Raw genomic sequence first — 13541 nt, 5'->3', positions numbered from 1 at the left:
CCCCCCCCCCCCCCCCCCCCTGAATTCACTGGTTTGGAATCAAAGTTTTATTAACAAACAAAATATCTGTATGAATTGAGCTAGTTTAGTTAGTGCTTATAATTCTATAGCTCGAGTCTGAAAATAATTGAATTTCTTGGCTGTATGCTCTTTTTTTTTCTTTATATGCGTGTATGTACGTGTGTACACATATATTTTGTTTGTTAGTAAGCCCATATTTACTTATAATCTAGTGTATGATTTTTAATACATTAATCAGCTGCAACTCATGTTTTCAATTTGCTGCAGGCTTCAGATAAGACGGCGCAAGCAGCAAAATGGGCTGAACCCCACGTCAAAACAGTGAAAGTAGTAAGCCTCTAGTTTTTATTGTCTACTTGTTGTGCTTTGATATCTTTGAAAATGACATGGTATCTCAGTTAATGATGTTCTGGACTTCAATTCTCTAGTATCTTAATTCAATAGTTCAACACCTTAAAATTCACATATTTTACAATAGAGGATGCATTATGCAATATTGTAGCTTCACATTCATATACTGTTAAGGTTCTCTCCTTCCATGATGCTCAATCTAGAGAGTTTTCAGTATATCGTGTTATGCAATATTGTAGCTTCTCATTCATATACTGTTAAGGTTCTCTCCTTCCATGATGCTCAATCTAGAGAGAGCTTTCTTTAATAATCAGAAAGCACCGATTTTCTCGTCCACTTAGTATGCTCACCATTTTCTAATTCTTCAGGCCTATTAGTTTAGTCACAAGTCTGTATAAGAATCTTCCATGAATGAGGAAGACATTTGTCTTCGTCTTAAAAATGCAAATGCTCATAAAGGTCGAAGACTTTTGACCAAATAGTTCATCCCTGGTTTGTACAAGATTGCTGCTAAAGTTTTGGCAGATAGGATATATAAAGGTAATGCATAGTGTCACAATCACACTCTTATGGCAGTGAAACAACGATTGTTCGACACTTTTTCTAACCCAACAAACAAGTCAGCTGTATGAAAATCATAAGTCGTGGACAATTCAGACGTATGATTGAGAGATAGCATTCAGAAAACGTGAGAGATGAAATGCGTTGAGAACAATTTGTAAGAAAGCAATGTTGTAGGCTAAAAGCAAATAAGCAATAACCACAACTTTGATAGCATATAATCCAAGTAGGAAGAATTGACGACGTGTCACATCCCTCTATAGTACATTTTAGTCTTAGTGGGTGTAGACATGATTTTGGTGAATAGTCATACACCCCTGTATTGACACGATAGGAATAGACCTAACTATACATGAAAGCAAGTAAAAAGGGGTTTGGAACACCAAAAGATTTGTTACCAGGCTGCTGATTTAAATGAGAGCAACAACATTTGATATATATATATATTTGTTTCTTTCCTTTTACAGTATGAAGTCTTTCTGACAATATTTTTTCCTAAAGTGGATTGCTCTCTCATATGCCATGACGTCGCTTGCAGAAGTATATCCCTGCTGTGAAGGAAAGATGGTTGGTGGTAAAAACAAATGTTAAACCACATGTCGAGACATTAACGATGAAAACTGAAGAATTTTACCAGACATCAAAGAGTGTGATAACTCCTTATGCAATTAAATCTAAAGAAGCTATAGGGCCGTACTATCTGGTATGTTGTCTATACTGTCTTCATTTTTTCCCCTAAATGCAAATGTCTACTATTCACCGCAAATTCTCGTTTTTCACGTTTTGTTGACAGGAAGTTAAGAAATTCAGCAAGCCATATATTGATCAGGTTGCTACTGCTACGAAACCTCATGTCGAAAAGGTTAGGGTGGTCTTGAAGCCGTATACAAAGAAATTAGTTCACGCATACGGAAAATTTCTAAAATCCGCGGCTGTATATCATCATAAGGTACACTTTTATGCATTCTTCCCCACTTCTTTAAGAATTGTAGAGGATATGCATTTATGGACTGTGTTGATGTGCTGGCTTGTGTACTTCGAACTGCCTGCTATACTATCGAGTTTATATATTACTTCGAACTGCCTGCTATACTATCGAGTTTATAGACTAACCTAAACATTTGAAAGTCTTGCTTTTCTTTTCCCCATTCCAAGTCCGCCAGTCTCTTGTTTGGATTTCCAGTCCTAGCCCTTCCTCTCCTGTTCACAGTTACTGTTTACTTTATTTATGGATTATCATTATTATTATTTTGGTTGGTGAGGAAATATAGAACGGATCTGATATGGAATAAAAGGTTTGCCCATTAATCCCGTATATGTACCTTTCCTTCCATTCTATCACCTAGACTAACTGTTAGCTTCATTATATTATTCATTTCTTTTCTTCGACATTCCTTATTTACTCTCTCAAACAAGATGGCTGTATGGGGAAACAATATGGTAATTGGCTCCAATTTTGAACGCATGCAATTGCAATTGTCTGGTCACGTTACTTAGAAGGTATATTTATTGTTGATCATCTGAAGGTGCTAAAATGTGAGAAGGGTGATTGTTGAATTCTCATCAGTTTTTGAATTGCTCAAAATGTTCAGCTGGAAATGTAAAATCTCCCCCCTAATAATAGACTGGTGATTGTTATTTATTCAAGTCAAACTACGCGATACGTGTCGTGTGTGTATGTATTATATATATACATATATATTCTCTCATAACTACTGTGTCTAAGTAAGCCATTTTTTGTTTCTTAAGGTTCAAGGTGTTGTTAAAGAGAACCTAAATAAACACGAATTGACCAGGCCACTCGCAACTAGAGAATTGGAATGGTTTGCGGTATGCATTTTATGTTACTCAACATGATTTTTCCCCCCTTTTTTCTTTTTCTTCCATACCCTTTCATCTTTCTAACATTGAAGTCCGCTTAAAATGCTGCAGGCTTCTGCTTTGTTGGCTCTTCCTATTATTCTGTTGTTTAATATGTGCTCTGCCATTTTCTGGTCAGTATCATACATACAGTTCTATGTCGATACAACTGCAACTACTTTTCTTAGTTCTTCCATTGATCTTATGAAATCTCTCCCTCTCTCTCTATATATGTATTGAAAAACAGTTCTTTCTTATGTATGCATATAATACTCAAGTTTCCTTGTCACTTGCAGGAAAAAAACAAAGAAACCTACTCGAAACACTGCCCACCATGCACGTCGTAAGGGTAAAAGGGGGCATCCCGACAAGTAGAATGGCAGCATCGTGTTATTTGTCAAGCTCAGTGGGATCTATTTGAGGTTTGATTCGATCATTCCTAAATCTAAAAGTAATATTCTATGTATAGCACAATCTTCGTCATCTGAATCTGTTTTTGTTTGCGTTCAATCGTTTGCCGATGCAGTTCACACGGGGGCTTTCGTGGTTATTGTATGTCTTCTTGGCCATAAACTAATAATTTAAGTTTTGTTTTCCTTTAAGATGTCCTGCAGCATATTTTTTGATCTTTTGTGCTAGCATTTTAGACCCCTTGTTCTGTTATTCCTGTATAGTTTTATCAGGAGATAGCCAGAGCCGATAGCCTATTCAAGTTAATGTAAAAATAGGACTTTGCTTAATTTTATTGGAGTCGTTTGCATTTTTCTACCCAACTACCAACTCTTAGATTAAACACATGTAACATTATTTCTCTATAAGAAAACTTATCTCGATTTCCATTTGGGTTTATGTCTTTGATCTGTAATGTTATTGCGCTTTCTTCGATTTTTTCCTTCCCGTTGCTAATAGACGTATTCGCAAAATTGTTGTTTAACTGTCCATCTAAGCTTAGTAGAAGCGGTGCACAGACTCAACTGATTAAGGTATTTATCATCGACCAAAAGGTGAACTTTATAGTTTTGACCAAAAATGTCACGTTTTTGCATCGAACTTGAGGAACGAGGTCTCAATTCTCTGCTTTCTTTAATATTTCATATTGCCTCTGAAAATCTCTTTAGCACTGATCAACCCTCACAGGTTACAGCCCAAGAGCCCTACTATGGCTAGAAAATTTTTAATCGATCCATTAGTTTGAAGGCTATTTGGTCTCCAATAGTGGCTATGGTTGATGGTCAATGATGGCTACCGTTTATCCAATTCAAAGATTCTTTTCTGAAAATTTGGAAATTCGTTTTGGCTTTCTCTTTGACTCTCTTAATATTCCAATGGCCATGCCGACATCTCTAACTCCCTCAATCCTAGAATAAAACCACATTAAATTATTTGAACCATTTAATTGTTTTGACCGGTAAAATTAGTCTTTGAACTCATCGTTTTACTTCAATTAACCTCAAGCCTCTGAGGTTTCCGGGATCTAATTTTTTTTCTTGGTTAGAATTTGTTCTATTTTAGTTTATATACTTTCAACAAATCTTTAAAATAATTACTTAGTTTATGATTTATCACTAATATATTTACTAGAATGTAGGTCGAGTCAGTCTCCTCCAACTACTCAGATCACATAAAAGTTTGAAAATATGTTCACATTACATCTTTTTGTTCATCAAAATTCTTGTCATTATTCAATCGATTTCAGTAATTTAACTTCAAAGGACTCATTTTAAAATTTAAGATTAAATTTGGGCATTTGAACCTAAGTAAAGTAATATAAATATTATATATATATATTAACCATTATTTTCTTTTCTACATAATATTTAAATATACTTAGCTGGAAAAAGCAACACATTATATATATAGATATATATATGTGTGTATGTATATATATATATATCTATATGTATGTATGTATGTATGTATGTATGTATATGTATCTATACTTATGTATGTATGTATGTATGCATACAGGAAAAGCAGAATCTTGAGAGATTTCATAACGAATTGTACAGAGCATCTTACTTTGCTTACAGCAAAAGCAAAGAATTAACTTTTAAAACGTTCAATATTTTGTAACAAAGTGTTCTTTTCTTCTTCCTTCGAAAGAAAAATAAGAACCGAATAACAAAAACAGTCCTATTGAAACAAACACATAATAATCACAGTATAGGACTGAACCAAAACTCCAAATCACAATCCGATCATTGGAAGTTCGAAAATGGATAAATAAAATTTCAATCCAACAATCTGAAGCTCCTGGAGACGATGGATGGATCCGCAAAACGAGCAGAGAAGGATCTGCAGAGATCATCAGGATCAGAGCCCCAATTTTCTTGTTCAAAATTCAACCGATAAGCATTTGGATTATACGAAGAACGCAATTCAACTGAAGAACAACTGAAGATTCTTCTCTTCTCCTTCTTGAATTTCTGCCACAAAATCTGCCATCCGAAGAGCCGTTTGCTTTCTTGTTCATTCGAAGACCCACAGCTTTGACCTAACCTGATGCTTTGGCTACGTGAATTGCGCCATTTGATTCCCATTTGCCGATTGAAGGCTCTCAAACGATGAATATCGGAAGCAAAAATCGATGAATTAATTAAAAGGGAATTGAAACTCAACTGGAGAAAAGAGCCGCCGAAAGAGAAAGAGAAAGAGGCTCTGTTTTTCCCTCTCTCGTGTGTGGAAATGAAATAGAAAGAGTCAGAGAGTGACACCCTCGTCTGATTGTATAATATATAATCTAACGGAAAAAATGATGGGAGTTCGGCAATTAGGATTAAAATATAAACGTGACGATTGGATTCTTATTTGACTTTTAAGCCTTTATTTGACTTTTAAGCCTTTGTATGATACAAAATTGATGAACTCAAAAAAAGGGAAAAAACATTATATAATTTGAATAGCCAATAGGAGGGTAGGTAATGTTAGATGAACACCCGAGATTCCCTAAATTAGCCGATCTGGGATGTGGGACTTTCATTTGGAATCCTTTGTTCTACGTTTGAAGACTCTATTGACATGACTAAGTTTAGGACGACTCTATTGGTATGACTAAGTTTAGGACATGATTCTAATACTATATTAGTCCTTTGTTCCACATCGGAAGATTTTACTGGCATGACTAAGTTTAGAGACTTTCATTTAGTTTAGGACATGACTCTAATACTATATTAGTCCTTTGTTTGACATCTGAAGATTTTACTGGCATGACTAAGTTTAGAGACTTTCAATCCTTGTTCCACATCTGAAGATTTGACTGGCATGACTAAGTTTAGAGACTTTCATTTGGAGTCTTTTGTTCAACATTTGAAGATTCTATTCGCATGACTAAGTTTAGGACATGACTCTAATACTATATTAGATGAATACGACTTTCTATGATATTATCCACTTTGAGTACAAGCTCTCGTGGTTTTGCTTTGAACTTTCCCAAAAGGTTTCACACCATGTAGATAGTATTCTTTGATTATAAATTCATGATCATTCTCTACATCAGTCGATGTGGGACTTCCAACGAGTAATACCTTTAAGTTAGATTGAAATTTACTCTTTATTTGATTCGATAAATATTAATCCTTCCAAGATTGAGAATAAAAATGAGCTGTTAATTACCTTTTTCTTATAGATAAATATAATTAAATATTAATAGTATTGTCTATATTAAATTTTAGGAAAAATGTCCATTTATACCTGTACATTTTGGAAATTGTGTGAATTATATATTAAAAATAATAATTATATTAATATAAATTCAAAAATATTATAAATGAATCAATTTAGATTATTTGTTATTGAGTATAAAACTCGACTCAATCATTTAAATAAAATTATCCATTTAAAAAAATTATTTTATAGTTCTTTTTATTGAATTTTTATTCTGGACGGCATGAAGTTTAATGCGTCTATAGCACCTACCCTATTCATAAATATATTTAGGATTAATTAATTGGTATTTTATAAATCCAAAAAAAAAAATCATTTTTTATGCCAATTTCAATACTACCAATGTACTAAATAAACAATCAACAACAAAATTGATGTATTTTTTAAAAAAATTTAAATTAATTAATCATGTAATTTGTTTTATCTTTATTAGATTAAATGAGATAAAGGTGATAATAATTTTTAGGTTTATTTTCCTTTAATATAAATTTAAATTTTGGTAGTTTCTACTTGACTTATTCCAAGCCAAAACTAAGTTTGTATGGGTCAAGACAACAACCCTACATAGGATGATTTAAAATTGCTTTAATTGATCCCTCATGTTCTATACAGCTACAACAAATTGAGCACCAAAACTAATTATAGGCATTAGTTATCATCAAAACATCAAGATCATAACCTAAACTAAGAACTAATTTTAGCAGAGGCAGAGAAGGAAGAAGGCCATGGATAGATAGATAGTGACCATCTCACATACTTCCTGGGCCTCAATGTTTAGAACAAATATGTGAATTCCATGTATCCACATGCAGCTGCTGCCTTCATTCCAAAGCCTCAATATTTGGGCATGTGCGTGTAGGAAGGGAAGGCCGACCACTACATAAGCTAAAAGACAACGACTACAAGCAAAATCGGAAGCCACTCACCAGAAAATTTCAGCTTGCTGACATTAAGTTCCTTATGATGTTTCGGCTGATTCTTGGAAAGCTAGGACTTCACCTATGCTAAAAGACAACGACTACCAGCAAAACCGGAAGCCACTCACCAGAAAATTTCAGCTTGCTGACATTAAGTTCCTTATGATGTTTAGGCTGATCCTTGGAAAGCTAGGACTTCACCTGACAGAAGAAGATTGTATTAATTCATTAATTCCATAAAAACTACATTATGAACCATGAGACCGATATATTATAGAAAAATCGAACGTTTCTTTCTCTAACGAGAAGGAAACTTTTTTTTTTTTTTTTTTGATGATTGACAATTTCATTGATGATTGAAATTTACAAAAGGGATGAATAATCCAAGGTGTTTACAAAAGACCTTCCCAATTTACAAGGAGGGAGTTATAACTATAGGGAGTAAAATATTAGACACTTTACACCAGAATATCAGTTGGTAAACAACCTTGTTGAAAAGTTTTGTGTAGGTCCGTGTCTTTTCTGCCAATATTCTCTAATTTCTTTCTTTTCACAGATTCCAAAAGAAAGTCATGATGAGGTTTTTTTTATAGTAGGGCTTTTGCATTCTTGAAAGGGTGGTACATTAAGGCCATATCTTCAAGGAAACAACAAATTTTCACCCAACCACCAAGCCATTACAGCAGAAAATAGGTAGATATTTCACATTTGAGTAAGATCAAGAAGGTTACCAATGGACAATTGCCGATAAATCCACTTTGATAACTTCCAGGAGCAAGATAATTAAGTCTGTCCTCTCTGGTGCTAGCAAGACAAAAGTACTCCCATGATTCAAAATGTGCTAGATCAACAGGATTCTCAACTGGTTGAACGCCACTGTGAGGCCAATGGAGCTCATCTAGATTTCAGCTTGCCCTTGAGTTCTCTTAACTCCTCTTCTTGTTGCTAGAAGTAAAAAGAACAAATACAAGTTAAGAAAAGATACCAACTTCAATGATAACATTGCATCATTTAAGTTCAATATATAGAAATTTAAACCTTAAACAACTTTCTGCAGGCGCGTTCTGATCTTTCTTGTAGTAAACACCATTCCATGGCCATGTCGTATTCTACTGTGTTCGGCTGAGAACAATGCGAAGTTGATACAGCTTCTTTCTGGGCAGTAACCAAAAATCAGTGAATAGATGAAGAAATGGGGGAATGAATAGGCATGGTCTTAAATAGTGTAATCGGTGTATTTCAGAGAAGAGGCACACATTACCATCTCACGTTGCATTAGATGTCTAAGCTTATCAATACTGTGATGCCCAAAAAAAATTTGTTTCTTTGACGGAAGTTGAGGAATTGCAAAGCTACCAACAAGAGCTCTGAGAAAATTCAAGGGAAAAAACTTAGCTGGAAAAGCTAGATAACACACCTTTTGAGCTATTTTTACAGCTTAATTGATGATAGACTTGATAATTTTCAGGCTATTTCCCCACATATCTCTGTTCATATCGAAGTAATTGGACGATTTAAATAAAACAAGAGATTTTAAGGAATGCACCAAAATTGATGACCAGTAATGGAAAATGTGTCGAACTAAAATGAGAAAAGTAAATGGGGAAGACAAGTATCAAAATAGTTACTGCCGCTATGAAATCAGAAACCGCCATCTTATGACAAATCAAGACCCGAAACCGGCATGTTAAACTAGTCCAGAGGGCCAGATCCAAATGCTTTCGAACAATAACACTCACTATTTAATGAGAAAGACCTTAGAAGAAAGGAGATGAGCTGAAAGTAAGAGCAGTAAAGACTATATTGAATCCAAGCTTACCTCCCATTTGCAAGTAATAAGCAACCTTCATCTAATTTTCTAACCACTTTCTCTGCTGCTTCCTTAGTTTTGAATACAACATGAGCTTGACCTACAAAAAATGGGCAGCAGAATTCTCAAGGAACTCAAAACAACAATAATAGAATTCAAAAGCACAGGGTCGTTTTATCGATAATATGGAATATGAGTTGGGAAAATGTCCTAAACTCATACCTATGTGAGGCATAGAAATTGCAGTACGCTGAATCATCTTAGCTGTGCAACTCTCGTTGAAGGCATGCCAGACAATATCCTGGAATGTTGTACAGAAATAACAAGAGGGGATATCTTACTACCATATAAAGTAGGTTTCATTTATGGTAATTAAACTGGTCTAAAATTTAAATAATAGGGTAAGATACACTTTTGGTACCTAAAATTTGGGATTAGTACCTACTTGAACCCTGATGTTTATAAGGGATACTTGATCCCTGATATTTTTTAATTATGTACTGTTTTTTTTCCTAGTGTGGCTTTTTCTCTCTCCCTTCCCCTACTTCTCCCTTGACCATCGCCGATCTCGCATTCTAGTAGTTGTTCCACTGTTCGTCTCCTCACCCATTTAAATACGCCACACTAGCTTTTTGTTAGTCAACTAAAGATCAAATTTAGTTTAGAGACCGTTTAGAACTATTTTTCAAAACTCAGGGGCTCAAGTGTTTATTTTGAAACCTCAGGGACCAAAAGTGTATTTTTTTACCGAACAACAATACAATGCAGGAGCACGTCACATCAAATAATCAAAGCAAAAAATTGATTTATTACCTCCACTTCACCTGAAGTGTAAGCAGGATCCAAATTCTGAATTAGAACAAGTGTTCCTTGCTCATATGCATCTTTTATTCTTTCTTCCCACGGCTGGCATAGAGATGATCAGTTTAATTGGTTTAGAATAATTACATCAAACCTTAGAAAGAGCAAGATAACAACATCGCAAAAACGGGCCACGTAAATGGGATCTAGTTTTAGGTACAAAACAAGAAACTTTCATCAATCAATACAGTGAAAAGAAATACAAAAATGAGAGGAAAGCATCAACCGACCTAATGGAAGATTACAAAAAGTTCGGCCAGTTATGATCACAAAAAAGAGGTTGTAATTAGCATCAGCCACCGAATAAGAGCTACAAAAATCTATCCATGATGACTCCTTTTTGGATATTACGGAGGTCCAACCTTTTCTTTCAACACCTTCTGGTTAAGGGACCTTGTTTCTTCTTACCTTTGTGAATATTTATAGTTTACCATTTTAGCAAGAAAACCTTCCATGTTTTGAAGACTTCCCTCCCCAAGAACACACGATCATTACTTTTCAACTGTCTAGAGAATTTATGATTAAGTGGAATGTTGATGAGAGTGACAGAGCAACTACCAAACCAAAGGAAAATGTAATATCCCATTTCATTTTGAGATCTTAGATCTTCTTGCTCTAAATCTCGGTTCTAGTTTTGCACAGAGAATCTTACTCAATTTGTACGGTATCACTCTTATAGTTCTTGCCACCTTTTCACATCCTTCAAATCACCGGTCTTCTCAACCTTCATTCTCCTTACTTCTCTGAAATCTTTTTTGTGCTCCTCATTAAAAAGAAAAGGAAGTAGAGGCCTAGAATCATGGCTATTTAAACTCCAAATTGGAAATAAATAGAATAACTAAATAAATGTTTAGAAACAGCGGTAAAGACAAACGGATCCCTTAGATTGACGTGCAGTTAAACAAATACTAATGTAAAATAAAAGAACCTGACATTAACAACATGAATAACTAAAATGATACGCGACCAAAGAGTGAAAGATTGACTTACCAGTCCCTTGAACCATCTGCTTCTATCCTGTCCAATTGTTGAAAATCATAACAATCAGAACCTTAAAATCAATCTCAATAGAATTTTTGTATCAAAATAAACAAGAAGATATATCGGGCCATAGTAAAAGATCCATTTTCCACTACAGTTCCATACTATTCCATACTAAATAAGCGTGGAACTTTTGATAATATGGAACTGTATCAAGTAAAACTTAAAATGGGTTGGACAAGGGAGACCTGAGAATTAATTCCAGTAATGACTAACAACTAACATGACGCAAATGCAGTGCTTCATTTCATGAACAAAAAAATATTTGTGCAAGCAATAAGAAACTGATTAAAGTAAATATTAAGTGTGTCATCATACTCCACATCTGTTAATTCTATAGGTCAAACAACCAAACGAATTATACTATTTTATGTTTTCCGATTTTAATGAGAAACTTAGCGTAGTTGAGAGAAATATACAATAGCATAAAAATAAAAAACCACCAACAGAAGTAGCTAATAGTAAATAGCAAAACGACAATACTAGAAATACAACTTACAGCATCTGGCCTTCTAGTAACTTCCACAATTTCACCATCTATTTTGCAGTCTGTAACTGAAGATATTTGGGAAGAGGCCTTTAGGTTCTTGCCATTAGAAACCTTTGTTGGCTTCTCATCTAGCTTGGGCTTCTTTATAAGGCTATCTTTGGTTTCATGATAATCTTTGGTCTCAGAAACAAGAACCTTAGGTGGGGAAGCCAGTGTATCGCCATTTTTGCAATTGAGGGCAAGCCCTTCAATGTCACTCTTGGTCTTTCCATGAGATAATTGAACAGAACTATCTAGTTTTGCCTTCTTTGCTGACCTATGTTCATCTTCAGCAGAGGCCCTGGGGCTTTTAACTCTACCGTCAGCATCCTTAGCTCGAGCTTCAACACCTTTACCGTGTATCTCATTAGAATCAATTTCAGGCTTCGAAGATACCTTATCATCTAAGATGTTTTCTTGTTTACTACTAGTTCTAGCCATTCCATTTCCCCCATCAATCACACATACACCAGACCTCTCTCCATTGGAGGATTTCTCAATAGGCTCCTCCAACTCAACATTTGCCTTTGTGGGCGTCTTGAAAGAGTTTTCGGTAGTCTCCAAAGTTAGTTCCCCACTGGAAGTATTACGTCCAGAAGGATCTTCTGATTCAGTATTTACAATTGCAATGACACTTGCATCTTTCCCATCCGTATCGGTCCTCGTAACATCTTTTGACGTATCTAATCTATTAAGTAAAAATTTAACTGCGATGGAAAAAGAAACACTCAGTTTTGATATCCCATTGTAACAAATCAGCCAAAGGTCAAACTATTGAGAAATTGTTATGAAAAACTGAACTCGAACCTTCTACTCCAGCAATTTTTGCACACATCTCATTGCAGACCTCTTGTTTTCCAACATCAAATGTACGAAAAAATACAAAATCAGCCTTTTCGAGTTCTTCATCTGAAGGTCGTGGATTTCTGCTGTCATCTGAAATGCAGATAACGTTGCACTTTCCAGCAATTGCTTCCTGGTTTGAGACACAAAATATACGGAAATGAGTTGTTAAAAAGAAATTAACAGTCTCACTCACACACACACACACACACAATGAATTCCTTCAATCGTTTTTTTTTTTTCCTTTCTTTCTTTTGAATGAAGAAACAAACCCATTGATATAAAACCAGTATTTTCAAAGTGCAAGACAGCCCCATTTCAGTAAGTCTCTTAATTTCCTTAAATCAAGAGGTGACAAAAAGGCATTGCTAACATATCCATGTCCTCGTTAACCATCACTAGAATAGACTTCAATTCTTTCTTTACTTCCTTGTTTCATAATTGTTACCAATGACTTGCAATTAACAAGTGAACTTGTTGGACAAACAAGGTAAAAGAATCAAAGTGAACTTGTTGAAAGAGTACATTTGCCACGAAACGGTAAAGTTACAAGCTAAAAATTACCAGAGGATTAATATTGGCAAGGCCAACACCATCACCAGATGCCAAAAATAATTCATCTTCCCGTGTGTCTTCTGCTCCAAGATAATTACGAATCTCACAAGACCGAAAAAACCAAAGAATTTTTACTTTCTTTGTCTTATCAGGATTCTGCCAGATTTTAAGAATTTTGCCAATATAAGGCTCTGGTTCACCTTCCTTATATAGGTAGACAGAATCATAAAGAAAATATTCTACACCGTCGTAAGTAAACGATTCATAAAAGGTCACGTCCTTCTTCTTCCCACCAATCCCTTTCCTTTTGCCCCATTGAAATTCAATATTCTCCAATTGCTCTATCTCTACCATAATACCAATGCGGGCCTCCACAATAAGAAATGCAGCTGGAACAAAAGACAGTAACACATTATTTGATAGCTTCAAAAAATGTAACAGGAATGTCAAGAAAAGAAATCAAAAGAACAAATTTGCAAGAACAAAAAAAAAAAAAAAAAAAAAAAAAAACTTCAACTTCAATTTTGTT

General features: G+C 34.8%; 3 protein-coding genes across 4 annotated transcripts in view; 1 reads left to right on the top strand and 2 right to left on the bottom strand.

Annotated features, from left to right (window-relative positions):
• Positions 1-3642, top strand: part of LOC111443598 — a 7127-nt gene extending 3485 nt beyond the window's left edge. The window contains exons 9-15 of the mRNA XM_023081491.1: positions 289-351; positions 1472-1636; positions 1727-1882; positions 2683-2763; positions 2866-2927; positions 3090-3215; positions 3320-3642. Of these exons, the coding sequence (XP_022937259.1) occupies positions 289-351; positions 1472-1636; positions 1727-1882; positions 2683-2763; positions 2866-2927; positions 3090-3168 (606 nt within the window). The 3' untranslated portion in view covers positions 3169-3215; positions 3320-3642. The remainder of the gene's footprint in view (positions 1-288; positions 352-1471; positions 1637-1726; positions 1883-2682; positions 2764-2865; positions 2928-3089; positions 3216-3319) is intronic.
• A 1382-nt stretch (positions 3643-5024) lies between these two features.
• LOC111442916 lies at positions 5025-5333 on the bottom strand. The gene has a single exon (XM_023080476.1). The coding sequence runs from the start codon at positions 5331-5333 to the stop codon at positions 5025-5027; it is 309 nt and encodes a 102-aa protein (XP_022936244.1).
• A 1659-nt stretch (positions 5334-6992) lies between these two features.
• The window catches only part of LOC111443544 (protein ANTI-SILENCING 1-like), a 7818-nt gene continuing 1269 nt past the window's right edge, over positions 6993-13541 (bottom strand). For both annotated transcript variants that reach the window (XM_023081398.1, XM_023081399.1), the window contains exons 2-12: positions 13022-13401; positions 12422-12590; positions 11585-12321; positions 11035-11061; positions 9997-10089; positions 9406-9484; positions 9193-9283; positions 8635-8740; positions 8412-8528; positions 8105-8318; positions 6993-7574 (exon numbers count right to left, since the gene is read on the bottom strand). In XM_023081398.1, coding sequence (XP_022937166.1) covers positions 8268-8318; positions 8412-8528; positions 8635-8740; positions 9193-9283; positions 9406-9484; positions 9997-10089; positions 11035-11061; positions 11585-12321; positions 12422-12590; positions 13022-13366 — 1815 coding nt within the window. In that variant the 5' untranslated portion in view covers positions 13367-13401 and the 3' untranslated portion in view covers positions 6993-7574; positions 8105-8267. The remainder of the gene's footprint in view (positions 7575-8104; positions 8319-8411; positions 8529-8634; positions 8741-9192; positions 9284-9405; positions 9485-9996; positions 10090-11034; positions 11062-11584; positions 12322-12421; positions 12591-13021; positions 13402-13541) is intronic.

The sequence above is a fragment of the Cucurbita moschata genome, unplaced genomic scaffold (genome assembly GCF_002738365.1).
Source record: "Cucurbita moschata cultivar Rifu unplaced genomic scaffold, Cmos_1.0 Cmo_Scf00005, whole genome shotgun sequence".
NCBI classification, from domain to species: Eukaryota; Viridiplantae; Streptophyta; class Magnoliopsida; order Cucurbitales; family Cucurbitaceae; genus Cucurbita; species Cucurbita moschata.
This window is presented reverse-complemented; position numbering and strand designations above follow the sequence as displayed.

Excerpts from the sequence above, each read along its gene's own strand:
- LOC111442916 (XM_023080476.1), bottom strand. The coding sequence starts at position 5,333 with ATGGGAATCAAATGGCGCAATTCACGTAGCCAAAGCATCAGGTTAGGT.